Source organism: Giraffa tippelskirchi, chromosome 8 (genome assembly GCF_054371585.1).
Source record: "Giraffa tippelskirchi isolate mGirTip1 chromosome 8, T2T-mGirTip1v1.2.pri, whole genome shotgun sequence".
Classification (NCBI taxonomy): domain Eukaryota; kingdom Metazoa; phylum Chordata; class Mammalia; order Artiodactyla; family Giraffidae; genus Giraffa; species Giraffa tippelskirchi.
In genome coordinates this window covers 135,605,917-135,628,306 of record NC_137282.1, presented here as the reverse complement: position 1 = coordinate 135,628,306, position 22,390 = coordinate 135,605,917, and the positions used below count along the sequence as shown (strand labels likewise).

The window sequence follows — 22,390 nt, the reverse complement described above, 5'->3', positions numbered from 1 at the left end:
CTTATTTTTTCCCCCAGAATCCACATACTCCAGCCAGTCTGGTTTATCTCCATCACTGTGAATTCTTGATTCAGCATCACATTTCATACCTTAATCACCCTTCTCAACTTCATTGTCTGTGTCTCTTCCATCTAAGATACTCACTTTCCCTTTTCCTTACACTCAGTCTAGGGGACCTTGCCCTCTTCTGAAATCCTGCAGCCCTGAGATCACTCCCACTTATCTCAAAACAAATTTCAGTAGATTAAAATCATAACAACGGTTTTGTCTGACTACAGTGAAATCAAGCTAAAAATCGACAGCAAAAATATAACTAGAAAATCTTCAACTGTTCTAAAATAGATCGATACATTTATAAGTAACTCGTGGATAAAGGAAAACAATCCAAACAGAAGATGGGAAGTATTTTGAACTGGATGATAAGGAAACTAAATCATATCAAAACTTGTTAGATGTAGATAAAGTTGTCCTTAGAGGAAAATTTTTTTTAATGAATATATTAGAAAAGAAGAAAAGTTAAATACCAGTGATATGTGTCCATCACAATTATCTTAGAATATAAAACAAGCAGCAACAAAAAAGTAAAACCAAAAAGGGGATAAGAAAGGAAACAATAAAAATAGGAGCAGAAATTAATGAAATTACAAAGAAATAAACAATAGAGACTATTACTAAAGTCAAACATTTTTAAAAAAGAAACAGAATTGAAAAATTCCTAATAAGACTGATTAGGATAAGAAAAGGCACAAATCACTGATTTGGGTTTTTAAATTAGGGATATTATCTCAGATCCTAGAGACATCATATAAACATAATGTGAGGATATTACCGTAACTGATTCTCTGTGTGGACTTTGCTACTGTGAAGAGATCATGCTTATTATCTTGAGCAAATATTCAGGTTGATGGGGCAGTTATGCTTTGGGGGGTAAATTAATAAATTGGCCTTTATGTTGATAAACTGATACTTGTTCTGTTTTGTTTTTTAGTTTGGTTAAGGTGACTCAGTTCTACAATGTTTGAAAAGCCCTGTGTAAACTGACCAAATCGAGTCTTTGTACATGCAATGCAGAAGTCTAGATGCTGGCCCCACAGTTACCTAAGACAATGGGCAGGGCTGCTGTAGTCCCAGTTGGATCCTTTCTGTGGAATAGCTAATTTGTAAATTTCCTCAGTTGTGTGTGCACATCCAATCATGTCTTATGTATATTTATATCCTATATCTAGTAGAATGAGTAGCATTTTGCCCAGTGTATATGTTGCCCATATGTATAAAAGCATAGGGGCAGGAATTAGGATAGTGTATTCAGGGAAGAGCAATGTTTCTGCTGCAGAGTAGGACATTCAGGGGAGTGCTGAGGGAGACGCTGGCTGGACAGATAGACTTGGTTCCATACGTGAAAAATCTTAGAACAGACATCTTCCTGTACATGTTTTCATCAAAGATTTCCAAACATGGGTGTGATATAAGCAAACTTGTATTTCAGAAAGCACACAGGTTCTTTTTTTTAGAACTTCTCAAGAAAATGAATGTATGTCTTGTTTCCTTCCCTAGGTTATATGTCACAGTCATACGGGGCCCTCAGCATACTTTCAATTGATTAATTGACTGAGGGACTCTTTCTTTTACAAGCAAACAAGCCAACTTGTTTTATACAAAGTGCTGTGGGAGACCTAGTTTCTTCCTGCTGGAGTTTACAATATAGTAATGAGATGACACCGGAAGAAAATGGACCAGGAGTAAAATGATTTGAATTCTAGATTCATCTTCTCTATTTTAGTTGTTTATGAAACAAATATTTAATAAGCACCTATTATGTGTCAGATATCTGTTAGACTTTAGGTATGCATTGATGAGAAAAATAGTCCTGGGCTTTGTGAGTCCAGTGGAGGACAAAGATATCAAACAATCAAAAAAAAAAATGATTCAACAAATAATGTATTGAATAATATGTGCCAGGCACTAATCTAGGTGCTTGAAACCATAATGAAAAAGCAGACACAGATCTGTGTCCATACAGGACTTATACTCCAGTGGTGGAAGACAGAAAACAAACTCAAGATATACAATAAATAAATAATGTATATATCTTATTAGAAGGTGATACGTACTATGGAAAAAATAAATAGAAAGTCAGGAAAAGGCTTTTAGTAATGGGGAGAGGGCAGAGATAGGAGTTGGGATATGTCATCATTTTCCACAAGACAGGTGGAGTGGCCTCACTGAGAAAGGGATGTATGGGTAGGAACTTAGAAGAGTTTGGAGAGTTGATTATGCAGATATCCAAGGGGAATGTATTCCAGGCAGAGGCAACAGCCAGGGTAAAGATCCAGAGTGTTCCAGGCACAGCAACAAGGCCACATCCTCTGCAGCAGGGTAAACCAGGGAGAGAAAAGTGGGCATAGGAAAGCTGGTGTAGATTTTCTAGGGCTCTGTGGGTCACTATAGGGATTCCCAGGTGACTTAGTGGTAAAGAACCCACCTGCCAATGCAGGAGGCACAGGAGATTTGGGTTTGATCCCTGGGTTTGGAAGATCTCCTGGAGGGGGAAATGGCAACCCCCTCCAGGATTCTTGCCTGGAGAATCTCATGGACAGAGGAGTCTGGTGGGCTACATTCCATGGAGTCACAAAGAGCCAAACATGACTGAGCATGCATGAATGCATGTGGTCACTGTAAGGACTTTGAGGAGCCATTATATGAGTTTGACCAGAGGGAGAAATGATCTCATTTATGCTGTAACAGGATGATCAGTTCCATGTTGAAACCTATAACTAAATCATGATAGGTATGTCCTGAGATGGCTAACAAGGGGGCTGAATGTATAAAATACCTGTGTGATCTTGGGCCCTAAGCTTAACCGGCCTCCTTGGGTTACCTTGGTAGGGACCTGGTAGCATGCGGAGTATATAAGCTCAGGTTGTAGGATACTGTTATTTGGAAATGATGCAGGATGGCACATCATCTAGAAGGGTTCTAGCAGTGGAAGCACATAATTCTCAAAAGAAGCAATACTACATCCGGAAGAGTGAAAACTAGTTCTTCAGTGAAAAAAAAAACTTACTTTTTTTTGACGTGTAACACACAGATGTATATACAATATGTAAACAGATATGTAGTATATCAGCAGTATTTTAATTAAATGGGAGAAATATCTAAAAAGAATCTTTTAGGGATGGGGGGTGGGTTGGGAGGTTGTATGATCAGGAGAAAAGGTTGGAAAACACTGACTTAGGAAGGGAGTAAGTGGCAGGAAGATCACTGAGCTGGAGGTTAAGAAATCACAATCGAAATCGGCTTAGTATTAACTCACTGTGAGAACTTGGACCACTTGCTTCCCCTTTCTAGGCTCCAGGCTGCCTTCAAATGTAAAATCAGTTAGAATGAATGACTGTTCAGGTTTTCTCCAGTGCTAAAATTGTGAGAAGGATTTGAACTGGGGCTCCACTGAGTTATAAACACCTCACTATGGGAACTATGGTAATCGGTCAGGTATTTGGACCTATCAAACTTTACTTTTCAATAAAATAAAGGGGTAGCATCAATAGACTTTAAAGTCTGTCTCTGGCATCTTTCCTTTGATCTATTCTTTAAGCTATCCACAAAGCTAGATTTCTAGAAATCCTGCTCTAGTTCACTCCAGAAGATTCTTGAATGCAGCACTGCAGGCAAGGGTACAATGAAGTTTTGTCAATAAGATGCTCATCAGATGCTTTGAAACCTGTCAACTGGGCAGGTTACTTCTCAATTTTCACATGATTTCTAGATATTAAACGTCCCTTTACAATCCATCTGAGTTATTATTTGAAAGAGAATGATGTACATGGTGTGCTGAAGAGAAGCAGAAATTAGCAGACTAGAGTACCAGGTTAAAAAACAAAGAGCCTCTGTGTTCATGGCATCTGCAGATGACATCAGCTAGACAGCTTGTGCATACAGTTCTTTACTTTAGAAGTCGTTTGAGGACAGAGGGTGTATCTTCTAACTCAAGTGTTTAGTGCTCAACTAGTATCCTGCACCTAAAAGGGTTGTTGTGAAGGTGTGTTGACTGTGATAATCACATGCAAGTTGAAGAGGAAAAAAATAAAACCCAAGCCATAAATCTTAGAGTGCCTTAGCTTGGGTGATCTGTACTGATGTGACCATAGAACAGAGCACTTATCTTCTTTTCCTTCTGCCATTGAATCACCTCATGGTGTTTCCAGATAAGAAACATAAATGGCATTCATTACCTAACTGAAACATATACAGCTCATTTATCACAGGGCATCAATGCTCAAACAGTTGTTTTGAGTAACAAATTCAGCTCTTCACAGATGAGTTATGATTGCTGAGAATTGTTTTCCACTGAACAGCAGGGACTTCTTGAATGTTGTCAGCATTTGGAGGTAGTTGGAAGAAGGAGCCCTATTTAATGACAAATGGCTAACTATTCAGAATTTCAATGTGTACTGGGGAGATAATTCAACCTCTAGTTGATCCAAAGAATCTTGGAGTTGCTGGCAATGAGAAAAACCAGAGTCTGCTTGAAAATATGCTCAGGCATGAAGGAGTTAACTGACTGTGTAAGCTTTATCTTATGTCCAATGGACTTGAGGTTTGCCGATTAATTTCTCCGGTAAATGATTGTTAGAGACCTGTCATTGATAGCTGTGGCTGGTTGCTGTGTTTCAAAAGCCTGTTGATTCCTCTGCGAGGTGGTGCAGCATCCTCTAGCCTTTTCCTCCTCTCAGACCTACTCGGGTCTGCTTGCGAAAGGATCTATCAGATCAATAAACATGAATGACGAAAACTACAGCACCACCATCTACAACAGAGTCCAAACAGAGAGGGTGTATGAGAATTCAGACCCAGCAGAACACGGAGGTCCCCTTTATGATGAAGTCCATGAAGATGTGAGGAGGGAAGACAACTTATATGTCAATGAGCTGGAAAGCCACGAATATGACTCTGTGGCCGTGTACACTGTTGGGCGGCAGGGGAGAACCTCAGCCTCTTTACAGCCAGAAACAGGAGAATACGTCCTGCCTGATGAAGCATGTTCTAAGGCTCAGGACTCCCAACCCGGGGAACCCAGGGAGGATGAGGACATCTCCTTGGAAGAATTGTTCTCACCAACCAAGGACCAGGGGTCTGACCCAGAGGAGCCCCAGGGGTCTGACCCAGAGGAGCCCCAGGAGAATGGAAGCGAGATGGAGGCAGACCTGCCTTCTCCCTCGAGCTTCACCATCCAGAATAGCAGAGCCTTCTCCACCCGCGAGATCTCCCCTACTAGCTGTTCTGCTAATGATGTTTCAGAAGGAAACGAATCAGCTGCCGCAAGCCCCGAGATTAACCTCTTTGTGAAGGTAAGGAATGCCCTGAAACAGGCACACCTGCCCCTGCAGATGGCCTAACTGGTGCTTTATTTTGCTCTGAGTGACGAGGGAAAGATGCGTGGTGTCATGGTCCTTGGATGTCAGTATATAATTCAAGAGTAGGGCAGATGAAATGAGTCATTCCATGGTTCACCCAGAATGGCTCAGAATTACAAGAAATGGAAAGTACATTTAAAGTGTGTGTCTTATGATCGCTTCTCTGTACCATGGGCAAAGCATTTTTTCAGAGTTCCCTTTTGAGGATACTTCCCTGGTGGTCCAGGGGTTGGGACTCCACCCTTCCACCGCAGGGGGCATGGATTGATCCCTGGTTGGGGAACTAGTACCCCACATGCCCTGGGGCTTGGCCAAAAAATAAACAAAAGTTTAAAAAATGGATGCCAAAAAACATCCATGATGAGCAAAAAATCAAAAAAAAAAAAAAGTTCGCTTATGAGTGAGCAGAAATTGTTGCTCAAATCCTTTCCTTTGTGACAGACGTCAAGTGCTGTTTTCCTGTCTGGTTAAATTTCCTTCATCAGCGTGATTTTGTAAAACAAAACTACGGTTTGTGAAAGCCAAGGCTACAATCGGGCACCAGTGTTTCCTCCTGAACGTTTCTAAGTTCACAGATAGTACTTCGTATATATGGTCAATAAATGTTACCTCTGTCACCCAGTTTGCCCTTTTGACACCAATATAACTAAAATATCTGATGAGATAAAACGATTTCACTAGTAAGACACTTAGCGTCAGTGTTAATGTTTAACCCTTGGGATAGTTAAACAAAGAACTTTGATGATCTTTGTATTAGATTGATAATTTAATAAAGATTGTGGTTATGAATATTATCAAGACATAAAAAGCTTTTCAGGGCTAAACAGGTCATCTTTATGGATCAAGATGATTTTTTTTCCCAACCTCCCCCGACCCAAATTCATACTGACACAGTTCTTCAATGTGAAGACAACATATTCGTAAATGCTGCTACTCCTGGCTAACAAAATATTACTCTACGAACCTATGAAAACCCCAGTGTACACTCATTTCTGCCCTTTCTGGTTTCCAGTTAACTCATCTAGTGAAATGCACTAATTGTATGTATTGCTAATTTAATATATAATTATTTCCTACTCTGTATTTTTCCCTAGTTGTTTTTGGTGTATAAATCGTGTCTCTTTTATTCGACCACAAGGTCCTTTTTCAAAAGCACAAAGCAGAGTGTTTGGTTTGTATTTAGGTGCCTGGCAAACCTTGCCTGGGATTGTGTTGAGCATTTGGGAGGGAGGTGGGTCTGTAGACAGAGCCCTTGCTCTCAAACAATAACAGTGTGGTACAGGAGGCAGACTTGCCAGTTGTGAATGTTGGTGAAATGGAGGAGTGAGCAAGTAGCATGCTGTGGGTATTCTGGGAGTACCCGAGGGTGTAGGATGCACAAAGGAGTCAAGAGAGGCTCCATGGAGGAGGCAAAGTTCAAATAGGGGCTTTCCAGCTACATTCCAGCCTTTATCTCCACTTACCATTGTATTAGTTTCAAAAAAAAGAATCAACCTTTCAAAAGTGAGGACTGGGTATATTTTCCTCAAGACAGAGACATCCATGTAACTTCCTGCAACCATCAGCATCCTGAATCATTATCATCCTGATCATTGAAGATGAACTATCATTGTCATGATCACCATTATTCCAGGCACACCAGACCATTATCTGTATATTTGGCAAAGTGTTGATTTCATCAGAAATCAGCCTGCCATGGCCGTTGAACCAAACAGAAGTAGGCGGAAATAGAAGTATTGGCATCTCCAACTGGTGCCAGCCACAGGAAAAACTATTTGATAGTAACATAGGGTTTCTAAGTTCTTAAGATCTGTAGTTTCCTAAAGCAAATATTGGATCTAATTAACTCTAAGTTTGCTAAGGGGTCATACAATATAAAATCAACCTCAGCTCCTATGTGTGAACTCCTTTTACGAGATGCTCAGCATCATTCAGTGAGAAGGACAGGCTTAACCCCAGCTTCTCAACCCCCACCCCACCCCCACTGCGGTTCTTTATTCCATGGGGAATGGAAATGGATAACATGAAGTCAAGTGACTGGTCCTGCCCGGGAGCAGAGGGCATGAGGGTGACCAGCTCAAGCTCCATGCTCCTCCCAGCTCCAAGGAGGGGGTGCTGGAACCCCTGCATTTGACGGGGACCACCATCTTCCTAGTGGGCTTGGTGCTGGGGTTCTGGGGTTATTCTCCTCCTGGGCTGCTTTGGGGTGGACCACTTGGGCTGCTGATGTTCCATTAATGTTCCAGCTACTGTGAACCCAAAAGGCTTTTCACCCACTTCTGACTCCCTCTATGAATTCTTCTTGGACTTCCCAGGTGGCTCAGTGGTAAAGAATGCGCCTGCCGATGCAGGAGACATGGGTTCCATCCCTGCGTCAGGAAGATACCTTGGAGAAGGAAATAGCAACCCACTCCAGTATTCTTGTCCAGCAAATCCCATGGACCAAGTCTGAGCCTGGTGGGCTACAGTCTATGGGGTTGCAAAGCGTCAGACACAACTTAACAACTGAACACTTGGGCTGCAGCTATACCTGCACTCATTTGTGTATGCTTCTACCTGTCTGTACAGATCAGAGAAAATGGAAGGCAAGTTAATAACGGTGTGTTCAACCAACCTTGTACTGAGGCTCAGCCACTTCCAGGTGTTGATCAAATAATTAAAATACGTCATTTATTTATTCATTCAACAGATAGTTATTGGGCCAGGTTCTGGGTGTACAACAGGGAAGTAAACAAAGTCCAGGCTCCCCTGCACTTTGCTTCGTAGCAGGAGAGACAACAGATGGACACGTAGAGAAGTAAATATAAAATATGCCCTGTGGTGACAGTGCCATAAAGAAGCATAAAACAAAATAATGGGCATGTTAATTTCCTGCGGCTGCCCTAACAAACTACTAAAAAACATAGTGGCTCCAAACCACACGAATTTATTCTCCAACATTGTGGGGATCAGAATCGGAAATGAGTCCTGTGGGGCTGAAACAAGGAGTCATCAGAGCAGAGCTGTGTTCCTTTTGGAGATTCCAGGGAGAGTTTGTTCCCACCGCTCTCCCCACCACCCCACCTCCTTCCCCCGCTACCCGCCACCCACCCTCGCTCCCAGAGAGGGCTTCCCTGGTGGCTCAGTGGTAAAGAATCCTCCGGCAATGCAGGAGATGCAGAAGACGTGGGTTTGACCCCTGGGTCCGGAAGATGTCCCTGGAGGAGGAAATGGCAACCCACCCCAGTATTCTTGCCTGGAAAATCCCAAGGACAGAAGAGCCAGGTGGACTACAGTCCACGGGGTCACAAAGAGTCCAACAGGACTGAGTATCTGAGCACAGCACAGCCCTCTTCTCGGGGCAGTGTTCATGTTTCACTTAGGGCCCACGTCACATCTCCCTTTCTCCCCAGCTTCCAGCTTCACTTTTATTTTTTTCCTGGCCATGCTGTGCAGTATGCAGGCTCTTAGTTCCCTGACCAGAGATGGAACCTGTGCTCCTTGCAATGGAAGCATGGAGTCTTAACCACTGGACAACCACAGAAGTCCCCAGCTTCCCTTTGCCTTCTGATCTGACTCCTCTGGCCCCTCTTAAAAAGAAAATTGTTGGTTTGGGCCTGCAGGATAATCCAGGATAATCTCCTCATATGAAGATCTTTTAATTAATCACTTTTGCTAAGTCCCTTTTGCTACGGAAATTTCTGGGAATTAGAACATGGGCGTGTTTGGGAGCTATTGTTCAGCTTCCCACAGTGGGACCGAAAATGATGCTGAGTAGAGGAGGGAGGAGGCGGTGTGGCCAGGGATGGGTGAGTGAAGGAGGAAAAGAGAGGTGGGGGTGGCACAGGTCACCTTGAGGCCTGATGAGCCATAGAAAGAACTTTCACTGTTACTCTGAGTGATAAGTGTGGCGGGGAGGGGGGTGGTCATCAAACGGTTCTGCAAGGAACATCCTGACTGCCTCTTCAGTGATAGACTAGAGCAGAGAAAGAGTAGAGGCAGGGAGGACAGGCTGGAGGCAGTTGAAAAACTAGGCAAGGAAAGATGGGGATTGGACAATGGTCACAACAGGGCGGGCTTGAGATGGTTGGGAAGAGAGAGCCCAGAGGTTTTGCTGGCGGGTCTGATGTGTAGTGTGAAGAAAGGAAGGCGCCAAGGCTGACCCTAGGGGGTTAGACCAGAGCCACTGGGTGAATGCAGATGTTTCCATTCCACCTGTGAACTCCTTCTCCAGGACCATGTGATCCAGAAAATGTGGATCATGCAGTCTTTCATATATTCCTCCCTCACTTCCTCCTTCCCTTTCTTCCTCTCTCTCTGCCCCTTCCTTCCTACATTTACAACATACTGCATGCCAGACACTGGATATAAGAAATGAAAGCAGCACATCCCAAGTGCAACTGTCTGTTCTCTGGGGAAGACAGAGAAATACAATTTTTTTTTTTCCTGGTCTGCACAACTCAGCATGTGGGACTTTAGTCCCTTGAACAGGGACAGAACTCATGCCTGCTGCAGTGGAAGCATGGAGTCTTAAAACAATGGACCATCAAGGAAATCTAGAGAAACACAATTCTTGAAAATAAAAGGAAAGAAATAATTTCCTTGTGGTCACTGACTGAGATCCAGTGAAAGAAAGATCTCTAGTGAGAGCTGCAATCCATGTCATAGGCAATCAAGCGAGACTGTCGGTTCAGAATTTGCTGATAGGATTATAAGAATTGTCTGCTGCTTTATGCTAAATAATTTTAGACCTTGTAGACATTTTCCTAACTGTGTGTGTGTGTGTGTGTGTGTGTGTGTGTGTGTGTGAAAGAGAAAGAAAGAGAGGGATAAGAGGGACAGAGACCGGGGGAGGAAGGAAATAGAGATATAGATGGAGATAAGAGATAGACAGGAAGATTGAGAAGGAGAGAGAGAGAGAAAATAATTCTGGTATTTAATGCAAAGGGAAAAAAAGTATTCTGATTATGACAGTTGCAAAGAGAAAGGGTGCAAATGAACACCATTTGTCCTGCACATTATTGATGTCATTGATCATGGAAGGCAGTATATATATATATGTTGTAGAGCAGGTTTTGAAGTCAGGTTGTGTGGTTTGAACCCTGGCTTAGCAAATTAATTTCTGTTAGGTTTTTTATCAGTTTTCTCTTTGGTAAAATCGATGTCATAATGTTATGTTCCTAATAGAGTAGTTACGAAGATTGAATAAGGGAATCCATGTAAATCGCTTAGAATACTATCTGACGTATAGTAAATGCTCTATGTTTAGTAGCCTGAATTATTATTGTTTATCGTGATGAATTTGAACCATCATAAAATTTATTTTAGGCACAAAGCCTTATAGTTAGTAGACAATAAACATTCTGTTGCTGATCTTAAGGTGACAGTGTAATATTGTGGAAAGAGCACTGGTCAGGAAATTCTAACACTTTTCGGTCAATGATTCACTATGAAGCATTCCTGGGCCCCAGTTTTCTCACCTCTGAAACGCAGGCCCTTCCAGCTCTTACAGTCTTTGACCAGGGCATGTGGCTCCAGCTCTGTATCAGCGTCACGTGACTGGCACACGTGTTATCCTCTCAAGGAGACTGTTTGATAATGATTAGGACATCCCGATTTGGGTGTGACTGGGAGGGCCAGCAAGAAATCAACATGCCTTTTCACTCAGCTCACTCAAAGTCCGTGCCTTGGAAAGCGCATCCTCAGGGTTTGTCTCTAACGAGGCTCTCACAGGGTCCCCCCCTAGTGTTGCACATCTTGTGCACGGAGCAGAGTTGGGGAGCGTCATTCACAGAAGATGTAAATGGTGTCCTTCTGGAGTCAGCCAACATACAGGCCCTAGTAAATGTTTCTTAAACTCATAGCCTGGTATCCAAAATAGAGTATTCAACCTAATCCACAGGCTGTTAGAATACTGTAATTAGGATAAGAAGTATTAAGCAGTATTTCTATTTGATGTAACCTAGTTTTCTTCAATGTTATTTTGTGTATTTCATCACGTGCACAGTGTATTCTTGTAGTAGTACGTTACTATACTTTGTAAATGAATAAATGCACGTACATTGTGGATAAATGGTTAAGTTGTGCATTGGTAGATATGCTCAGTTTTTACAATCTTTTTGACTCACAGGGTTTCCTTTCTTTTCTGTCACCATATGGGGTTTGAGACTCTTTCCTCGGCCAAGATTGCGGAGAATAGTTCACCTCACCTACTGGTTCCTTCCTGGCAGTTTTCATAAGCGACACACTGAGTCCATTTGCCTTGGAGGCAAACAAAAATGCCCCATCAGAGTCGAGGAGTTAAGAAATCCCACTGAGGAAATGAGGGACATGCAGCTGGATTTGCTTACTGAGATGTGACTCAGGTGAGATGCCACAGGGATGTGTTAGGCCGTGGACTCAGCAGACACAAGGGCACAGCAGATACACAGGTGTGTGCGAGGAGGTCTGTGAGGCTGGAGTGGAGGGAAGATGCCCATCGAGGCAGCACAGATGCTGAGGTTGAAGAACGAGAAGTACACTCTTTTCATTTTTTAATTATATCTTTGATTCTCCTTCTGTCTTTTTGTTGTTGTTTGTTTGTTTCATTGCACTGTAGTTGACTTACAATGTTGTTTTAGTTTCAGGCATACAGCGAAGTGATTCATATATATCTGGTTTTTTTTCCAGATTCTTTTCCCTTATAAGCTATTACAAAATATTAGGCATGGTCTTACATGGCACAATGAGCAGCTTGGATTTTATCCTGAAGGCAACTGAGAGTAGCATGATATTGGAGGAGAATATCATGAGCAAAGCAATGTTTAGGGTGATGCATAAGCAAATTAAAAAGCATTTCCACTTAACCGTGTAGGACAGGAGCAAACAAACATCTACTAAGTTTCGTTTCGAAGATTAGGTGAAACTTTTAAATGTAAATATATTGTGTATAATGACTGCCTTCTTTTTTCAGTGATTTATTCACTCAGCTGAGAGTCTGAGTATATCCAAATATTTATATCCTTAATTTCATCCAGATGAATTTCCGAGAAAAGCGACCAAGTGTGTAACTGATTTATGTATTATCTAAATGTATGTCTTGGTACTTTATATTTCGTTGGGGGAAAGTATAATGTGGATTCAGCACCAAGTGTTGATTGATGTTGTTTTAGTATAGTTAGATATTTTTTTTTTTAAATGTGTTTATGAGCTCTGTCTTAGCCTGGCTGAACTACTCGGAAGTTTTATATTTAGATGCCCAGAAATAGCTGGAACCCTGCAAGGGGCTTCCTGTTCACCAGCCCTAGGGAGGGCCTGCTCTAATGTCAGTAATCAGGACCCATCAGATATGTCCTTGGAAACATCTGTGACAAAGTGCAAGTCTGAACCCGTTGCATACGCCCAGCTGTCCTTTCACGGAACCCTTGAAACATGAATATGGAGCAAGGGACAGGTTTGAAGAAAGATGTCTATTCTTGTCACAATGTCTTCTTAATAAGAGCTCTGGGGACATAACCAAGTCCTGGTTTTATTCAAAATCGTCTTCTAGGTGACCGTTGGAACTAGTTTCCTCTGTGAATCAATGGCATCAATCAAAGAGGGAACAGAATTCTAGCGCTCTGACAAGAATATTGAAAACTAGAGGAGCTAAATAACTTACCCAAGCCTGATGGCAAATGAACAGCAAAGCCAGGGCTTTGACCCCCACCCTCACCCCCGTCCAGGGCATTGCCTTCTTACTGGCATTCCTAACCTGGGGTGCTAGATATTTTGAATCTGCCAGAGGAGGTTCTGTTGTTGTTTTTCAGTTGCCAAGTCGTGTCCAACTGTCCACAACCCCATGGGCTGCAGCACACCAGGCTCCCCTGTCCATAACCATCTCCCAGAGTTTGACCAAGTTTGTGTTCATTGAATTGGTGAGGTGGCTCAGATGGTAAAGAATCTGCCTACAATGCAGGAGATCCAGGTTTGATCCCTGGGTTGGGAAGATCCGCTGGAGAAGGGAATGGCTATCCACTCCAGTATTCTTGCCTGGAGAATTCCAATGACAGAGGAGCCTGGCGGGCTATAGTCCATGGGGTTGCAAAGAGTTGGACATGACTGAACAACTAACACAGGAGGTTCAGGAACATTCTAAAACTCCATGCACATTTTTTTGTGAAAGTTGATCTCAGGAGGGTCCCTTGATGTTGTCTGTCTCTGTGCTGCATTCTGCTTCCCTGGCTGGGTCCTCACACCTGTGTCTCCATGTGAGAGGGGGAGAATGACTTTGAGTGGTCCAGCTGACTCTGTCCTTTCTGTGGAGTCGGCTTCTTGCTCTAAGCCTTTTATAATAGCATCTCAAGAAACCATGGGAAGAAACACTCGCTAAAGAGTCAGAAAGGCACATTACCTGGGTCATCGAGGGATCATGTTAGCTCTGAAAAGGAAGGTGATGTGATATTCTGAAATAAATACCCCCAAATTAGAACCCACCTGTTTTCCAAGAAAAATTTTGGACATTTTTTTCTCCAAAGGGACTGCAAAGTTAATGGCAGTCCCTGCATCCACACCTCATCCTACCACCTTGTGAGCCATGTCACCAAATATATGAACTAAAACTTCTGAGTAACTCAGATTTCTGCTTTTTACCACCCAACAGTCCAGTCAATTTCACTGCCTAAACTGTTCTCTCCTTTCCATCTTGGCCATCACTGGCCATGGTCATCTTGGCCACAGTTATTCAAATGGTCACTCTGCCTCCAGACCCATCTTCCTCCTAAGAAGCCCCACACAGTCACCAGATTGGCATCTGACCACACCATTCCCTGTTTCTGGCTATGGAGTGGCTCCCCACTGCCCCCAGGAAAAAGGCTGGCATGAGAGAATGTATCAAAAGGTCTTCATGCCCCATCAGGCTTTTAGCCAAGACCGCATCATCGACTACTCTTCACTCGCACTTTGCCTTGAAACATGTTGACTTGTTTTACCCTGCACCTGCGTGCTCAGTCACATTTGACTCTTTGCAACCCCATGGACCATAGCCCTCCAGGCTCTTCTGTCCATGGGATTATCTCGGCAAGAATACTGGTGTGGATTGCCATTTCCTTCTCCGGGGGATCTTCCTGACCCAGGGATCGAACCCGAGTCTCCTGCAGCTCCTGCATTGGCAGGTGGGTTCTTTACCACTGAGCCACCTGGAAGCCCTATTTCCCTGCACACTTCATGCCATTTCATGACTCTGGACCCTCGCCCAAGCTTTTTTTGGCCCCTTGAGGCTGGATCTTACCTCAGTGTACCAGTCTGCTAATGCTGCCATAACAAAATACCGCAGACTGGTGGTACACGGATATATATTTTCTCACAATTCTGGAGGTCAGAAGTCTCCAGAATTCGCCAGGGTGCTGGAAGGCAAGAATCAAGGTGTGGCAGGGTTGGTTTCTACGGAGGCCTCTCTCCTTGACTTGGAGATGCTGTCTTCCTCCTGCGTCTTCCTCTGTGTGTGTCTGTGTCCTAATTTCCTCTTCTTCTAAGGACACAAGTCATATTGGATTAGGGGTCTGCCATAATGACCCCATTAGGATCACCCTAATGATCACATTTTGACTGGATTACTTCAGTAAAAGACTCTGTCTCCAATGTAGTCACATTCTGAGGCCCTAGGGATTAGGATTCAACGTACGAATTTTGGGGAGATGTAATTCAACCCAAAACAATGTGATAATTACCTTTTAACCTCTCTTTCTCACATAAAAACAGGACTTTGACTCAATTCATGTTGAATAGTAACAGGTTTTGGAGCCCAACTGACTCCTCTCCCCTTTTGAATACATTTGCCATTTGCACAGCTCTTCCCAGGTGGCGCTAGTGGTAAAGAACCCACCTGCCAATACAGGAGACACAAGAGATGCTGGGTCTCTTTGATCCCTGGGTCGGGAAGATCCCCTGAAGGAGAGCGTGGCAACCCACTCCAGTATTCTTGCCTGGAGAATCCCGTGAACAGAGATGCCTGGTGGGCGATGATCTTTAGGGTCTCAAAGAGTCATACATGACTGAGTGACTTAGCACACACACACACGTGCACACACACGCACGCACACACACCATTTGCATGGTTCATAATTTGAAGGGTGCAAAAGATAGTCCCTCCCCCACCTCACTGCCTCAGGCATTCCATTTCCATTTTCTGAGGCGATTTATTCTATTCTATTTATTCTATTCTTCTATGCTTCCTGAAACATTTTACATAAGCCTGTCAAATATGTGTATGTTCATATATTTGAAATGATCTTTTTCCCCTTTGTTTAATAGAGATGGTATTATACTATATATCCTAGTATGTACCTTCCTTTTTTGAGTGTCAATTTTGTTGGGACACAATTTACGTACACTAAATTCAGCAATTTTAAGTGCACTCTTCAATGAATTTTGAACAAATATGTAAAGTTGTATAACAGTCATCACAATCATGATAAGGAATATCTCCATAATCTAAGAAAATTCCCTCTTGACCCTTTGCTATGGGTCCCCTCCCAGCCGCGCCCTGAATCCTGGAAACCACACATCTTTCTATCATCATAGTTTTGCCTTTTCAAAAGTATTGTATAAATTGAATTAATCTCTGTAACCTTTTGTGTGTGGTTTCTTTCACTTAGCATAATGTTTCTGGATTCATCCATATCAGTACATACATCAGCAGGTGGTTCCTTTTTGTTACTAAATAATATTCCATTGTGCGACTGTACCACAATTTGTTCATTCATTCAGCAGTTGACGGACACTTGGGTTCTTTCCCAGGTTTTGACTATTATTAATAAAATGGCTGTAAGCGTTCACATATAAGATTTTGTGTTGATTGTGTTTTCATTTCTCTTGGTCAAATACCTAAGGGTGGAATTATTGGGGCATATGGTCAGTGAATGTTTAACCTTATTTAAAAAATCTTTCAAGTTCTTTTCAAAGTGGCTGGGAGAATTTATAAAAGATTTCTAATTGCTTCTTTTCCAGTGCTTGGTATTGTCCATCTTTTAAGTTGTAGGTGTACTGATAAATGTATAATGATCTTTCATGGCAGCTTTGATTTACATTTTTTTCTAATGACTTATGATGTTAAACATCTTTTCATGTGGTTATTAGCCATTGTTGCATCTTCTCTGATGAAGTATCTGTTCAAATATTTTGCTTATTATTGTTATGTTAGCATTGTCATATTAATATTATTGAATTTTAAGAGTTTCTTATATTGTCAAGATACAATTTCTTTATCAGATAAGTCTTTTTCACATAGTTTAGAGAGACTTTTCCTTTTCATAAGTGTGTTTTGAAGACTGAAGGTTGTGATTATGATGAAGTCCATGTATTGATTTCTTTCTTCTATGGTTTGTGCTTTTTCTGTTCTAAGAAATGTTTGTCAACTCCAAGGTCACAAAGATTTTCTCCTAGAAATATATTTTCTTCTAGAAGTTTTTCAGTTTTAGGTTTTATATTTAACTCTAAGATCCATTTTGAGCTAATTTTCCACCAAGTTAAAGATATGGATTGCATCCATCTACCTATCTATCTATCTCTAACTCTATCACTATCTCTCTGCACCTCCAGCCTGTCTGTTATTTTGATCTGTGAATTCTAGCTGCCTTGACTTTCTGAAATATCAGACTCTGCTGTCTCCTCAACTCAGAGAGAATCAGCCTCTATTGAGGTTCTATGTTACCTGTCTCCAGTGTCTGAAAACCATCACTTCACATAGTTTGTCTGCTTTACCTGTTGTTTAAAGAAAGTTTCTGTTGTTAAGTGGAAATCTGTTTCCTTTTCATCCATCTTGGCCAAAATGGAGGTTGACTTTAAGATCCTCATTTCACTTGAGTTGCTTCTCCTTTCTTTCAAATATTGGTCCCTTGAAGTCAAGTCTGAGTTGGAGTTTGGAATATAGTCATAAAGTTCAACTAGACTAAAGTCTAATGATACTGACATTAAAGTGACATTATGGGAGTTAGCTATTGCAGATATGTTGACCTTCAGTCAAAAGCTGCTTGCTGACCTTCCATCTTTCCATTTTCTCTTAAGACTATGTTGTCTTTATTTTGTACTTGAAGTTCTGAGTAATGAGGGGACAGGAAAATAGATGTCCCAGCTAATCATTCATCAACAAAGGTCAAAATACAATGCCATCTTCTCATCTTTTAACTTCTTACCATTCAAGCCTCTGGTGATTCCATGAGTTCCCTTGAAAACCCATAGGAAAAGAGGATTTCACTACTATTAAAAGGGAATTCTATTTTTAAGCTATCTTCCAATACCCAGGCCTGAAGAATACAGATTGATTTTGTGTATGAATTGTATTGTGTCCATAGGAAAATTCACTGACTGGCAGCTCTTCTACCAAATGACACTCTCTTAAAAATATGAGATGACTCCCTGTGAGTGGAACATGTTTTCAGCCCTGAAACCAAGTATTCTGTGTAATCTTGTGAGGACAAAGATTAGAAACCTGGGCTTTAAGCCATGCCCCATGTTTATGCTTTATGAGCAGAGCTCTCTGCATCCTTTCATGAGTCTGTGGGTTTGCAAAAGTGCCAGCTCCTCATTATTGCCTAGCTTGGTGCACGACAGTAACATGGCAACAGCTCACATAAACAAGAGGATGCATTGTTTATGAAACCACTAATGTTCTGAGGTTTCAGTGATAACAACTGCAGGGTAAATATGTAAGGTGGTAATGAATAACTGACACGAGGGCCTTTTGTTAATTGGAGCACAACTGCATGTTTTTCCCATCTACAGAAGTATTTGTGTCCTGTTCTCTTATGGTGGCAAGAAAGGAAAGAATTTGGTGGGTAGTCTTTTTGTGTTTACAACAGCAACCCTCTGTGAAGTGTCTTGGTTCTTCTAGAACTGTGCTGTTCAAAACACTAGCTATTAGCTCCATGTAGCATTTAAATTTAAATTAATTTAACTTAAAAAAAAGTCTTAAAAATTCAGTTCCTTAGTCATGTTATCCACATTTCCAGTGCCAGTCAGATATATGTGGCTACTGGCCACTATATTGAAAAGTATACCTAGAGAATATTTCTAGCATCACAGAAGGTTCTATAAGACAGTACTACTGTAGGGTGACCTGGGTTCATATGTGGCATGAAGACTCATCAGCTATGTGGTCACAGGCCCTACCTTGGGTCTTTATTCCCTTATCTAAAAATAAAAGGTTCAGTGATTGGGTTTAGTGAAACAGAAGAGCGGTCCTACCCACAAAATAAAGAAATCACCAGTGAAAATCATTCTCATTCTCCTTATAGTATCTGTGCTATAAGTTCATATGAATCAATTGTTTTCAAATGGCAACTGATTAGGCAAAGCTCTACAGCTCATTGCAGAGCCTGTGAATCTCAGTAAAGCTGTCAGTATCCACTGGCCGTGCCCACTGAGGGTCTCTCTGTGGTAGGTGTCATCCATCAAAGCAGCAGTAACTTTGAGGACTGAAAACGTTGCCCCATCAGCCACTTGGACCAAATAGCATTAAGTCTGGAAATTAGACACAGAGATCAAGGTCCTCTTCAGTCAAAAAAACTTGCCACCTTAAAGCAGAGGGGTTATCTAGGGTGGGACAAGGGGGCTGCCTACTAAGAAGATAGGAGGGTGAAGGTTGAGTGATTTTCTTGTAAGTGTGGTGAGCTCTTGATCCGTCATAAACAATGTGTAGCTGCAAGAACGAGCTCAGGCCAACTGCCGGTTCCTTCCTGTGCATCCCTTTAATCCATCTCCAAACAAACAGGCTGATGAGTCTTTTATGAAGCCTATACTCTGCACTTGGTGTGCAGGTGTTGCGAGCAATAGAAAAGCAGTCTAAGCTGGGGACCTTCACTGGTGAGGCCCTGACCTGCTGGCTAGAAGGAAGGATTAACATCCACTGTAAAGTATTTAGAAACTAACATGAGAGTTGAGAGAGAATGAGTTGCAAGAATACAAGATGCGCATTATCAAATAAACACTGAAGGCATTCAGAAACGGAAGAGGGCTGGACTTATCAGGGAGGGCTTCACGGAAGAGGCATACTTGAAACTCTGATGGAAATGTAGGCACACGGGTGGCAGATGGGACCTGGGACCAAGGATGAGATGCTAGGCCTCAGCAACTGTATCATCCTTCTCAATCCTATGTCACTGGGAGGCAGTATGCTTAGTGGTTACAGCAGAAAAGCTGGAGCTAGACTGTGTAATTCACATCCTGATCCTGTCTCTTATTAGCTGTACAGACTTAGGCAATTTGATCCTTCACTGGATTATTATGAGGATGAAATAGGCTCATATATGTAAAATTGAGGGTTTCAACATATGAATGTGCAGAGTATACCAACATGGAGTCCATCACAAGCGTGGAGGTGGAGAATACCTTTATAGGGAACATTCAGTGATATAGTTTGATTGGAGCACAAGAGGAGCTGAAGGTGAAGGCACAGGAGAAGCAAAATTAAGCCTTGGGATTGTCCTGGAATACAGAAGGTCTGGAGTAACACCTAGGACTTAGATATTATGGCATCTGTAGCAGGGAGTATCTAGGGTTTTAAAACTAGGAACTTGCAAGGTCAGAACTGTGCTTTGGGAAGATGATTTCAACAGCAGTAGGTTTTACAGGCAGCCTTGCCCTTATTATCCTGGAGCAGAGAAGGAGGTGGAAACATTGGCAGATTAAATACCCAGCTCAGGATCTCCTAACCAGACCTTACAAATTGCCTTCCTGAATGCCAGTCAGTGTCTTGTTTTACTAGCAAGAAAAGGACATTCAGTTTGGAACACACACCCTGCTGGGATGCCCTCGTGAGAACTCAACGTGAGGGGCACCTTCTCTGGACCTGCCCCCAACCAACACTTTCCAAGTATCAATCAGTCCCAAAGCAAAACAGTCCCTTTTATCTTAGCAAAAGATTTTGAATGGGAGCTATTACCATCCCATTGACCAAAATAACTTTGGCCCGTTTCTTGCTGACTGCTGGGTACAGAGCACAGCTACCTGATCTTGTATTTCATGAAGGAGGCATCCAGTTCTCAGAGGTTGTAAATCCTCACATCTCATTAGAGAGTTCTTCAGGCTAAGATTACAGAAAGCAATGCCTCTCCCCCGGGTAGTTTTCACCAGCCCCTCCTGAAGCAATAGGTCCCAGCAGCCTCTGCGGACAACTAAAAATAGCCCCAGTATAAAACCCTAGTTCTCAGGAACTCTGGGGAGACCATTTGCTGAGAGAAGCAATCCAGCCTGTGATAAAGCATTGCCTCAGTCTCCTAACACATCGTCGGACAGATGGGATGTCCCCAGATGTCACAAATGCCTGGACTCAACGATTGCAGTGGTTCTTCTGGGTGGGATCGAAGACTGCTTTCTATTTATGATGGACGGGCTCAGGGATTACTGAGTGGAACTGCTCAGTTGTTGGTGAGAACAGTGAGGGCTGCCCTTCTCAGGGTTGTATCACTCTTCTATCCACATTCTTTCCTTCATTGAGCAAGCATGGATTAAATGAAGCTCAATTCCTTACTTTATGCGGTGTCGCTGCTCAAATATCATCTCTTCACTTTACACAACAGAACTCAACTGCTCTCTTTCCTTATCCCCTGTTTGCTTTATGCTCCTGACATTGTTTGTTGCGGTTGGTTTGCCCTATTATTAACAGAAGGTTGACTGGCTCCCAGGACAGGAGCTTCGCCTGTTTGGGGTCTGGCTCTTGAATGTTTGTGCTGAGTACATCACGTGTCAGACATGGCCCTGCCCTCTATTTTTTCTGTAATTCATCTTCGTTGGGTGTTGTCCTTCTGGATTTGACCTCTGCTTCTTGTTCCTTCCCTCATGTTATCTCTCTCTCTCTCTTTTTCTATGTTTTGTCAAGTGAGAAAAGCACAACCTAAAAACTGAGAATTATGTTTTATCCCATGGACTTTCTGAGGACTTAGGCCCAGAAGACAGCCTCTCAGGTAGCTCTGGGGGACTGCTCTGAAAAGATAAGGGAGGAGCCAGAATATAGTTTTTGCAACAAGAATCAGGTGGTCAGAACATCAAAAGACAACCATTAATTAAAAAAAAAAAAGGCAAACCCAGATACCTCAAGTGAATGAATTTAGTCTTTTTCTCTAGCCAGGAAGTTGCAAGAGGCTGGACTCACTGAAATCATTCCTTTGACATGCACCTTGGCTCTCTGGGGCCAGTATCTTGCTTTTCTCCATTCTGAGTCTCCTCAGGGCTGCAGTGGCTGATGGCGTGACAGCTGCAACATCCTTTGTTTACTGATATGGCAGGCAGCATTTGAAAGATTTTCTTTGTTTTCCAACCCTTCTGTTACATTTTTCATTGTGACATTCTTAACTCCTCATAACTCTAGTTTTATTCTCTGCTTGTGCCTTTTTTGAATCTTTCCATGCTATCCTATGAGGGAAGAGAGACAGAGGAGGCCACTTCACAATGGGTAGAAAGGAGATGGATCTCCAAGTGCCCCAAAAAGGGAAGGATTGGGGGCACTTCCACATGCAAATTGGAAGCACCTTTCCCCAGCGACTCAGAGACCTTCCTGGGGAGGAGAAACTCCCCAGGGAGCTTGGTTCCCCAACCAGGGATAGAGCATGTACCTCTTGCACGGGAAGCACAGGGTCTTAACCTCTGAACCCCCAGGGAAGTCCCAGGAACCTTCCATCTTCAGCCTGGAGGTAACTCCACTGGACAGCGGTTCTAAGATAGACTTTTAGTGAGTCACTCCAGCTGAGCCCCGCAACCCCCCTCCCGCTCTCTGTGGATTTGGCCAAGTTCATGCCTACAGCTTCTCTGGGTCCTGGTAGAGCACATGGCCCCCACCTCCTCTGCAGCCCCCTTGGAATTTATTCTGTGCTATAGTTTGTTCTGTACCATCAGTCAGTGCGCTCCCAGCTGCCTTCTCACCTCCAGAAGTTTGTCTAAATTCTATGTCCCTTGGTAGTCCTGTCTCATTTCCCTTATCCTGTTGAGATTATCCGTTCTGTGGGTCTGTACTCTTATTTCAGCAGGATCTCAGGAAGGTCTGTGGG

The 22,390-nt window shown here is 42.6% G+C and overlaps 1 protein-coding gene across 1 annotated transcript in view; it reads left to right on the top strand.

The window, feature by feature from the left end:
• Positions 1–4,778: 4,778 nt before the first annotated feature.
• Positions 4,779–22,390, top strand: part of CLIC5 (chloride intracellular channel 5) — a 167,174-nt gene continuing 149,562 nt past the window's right edge. Inside the window, exon 1 of the mRNA XM_081519638.1 lies at positions 4,779–5,348. Within this exon, the coding sequence (XP_081375764.1) occupies positions 4,779–5,348 (570 nt within the window). The remainder of the gene's footprint in view (positions 5,349–22,390) is intronic.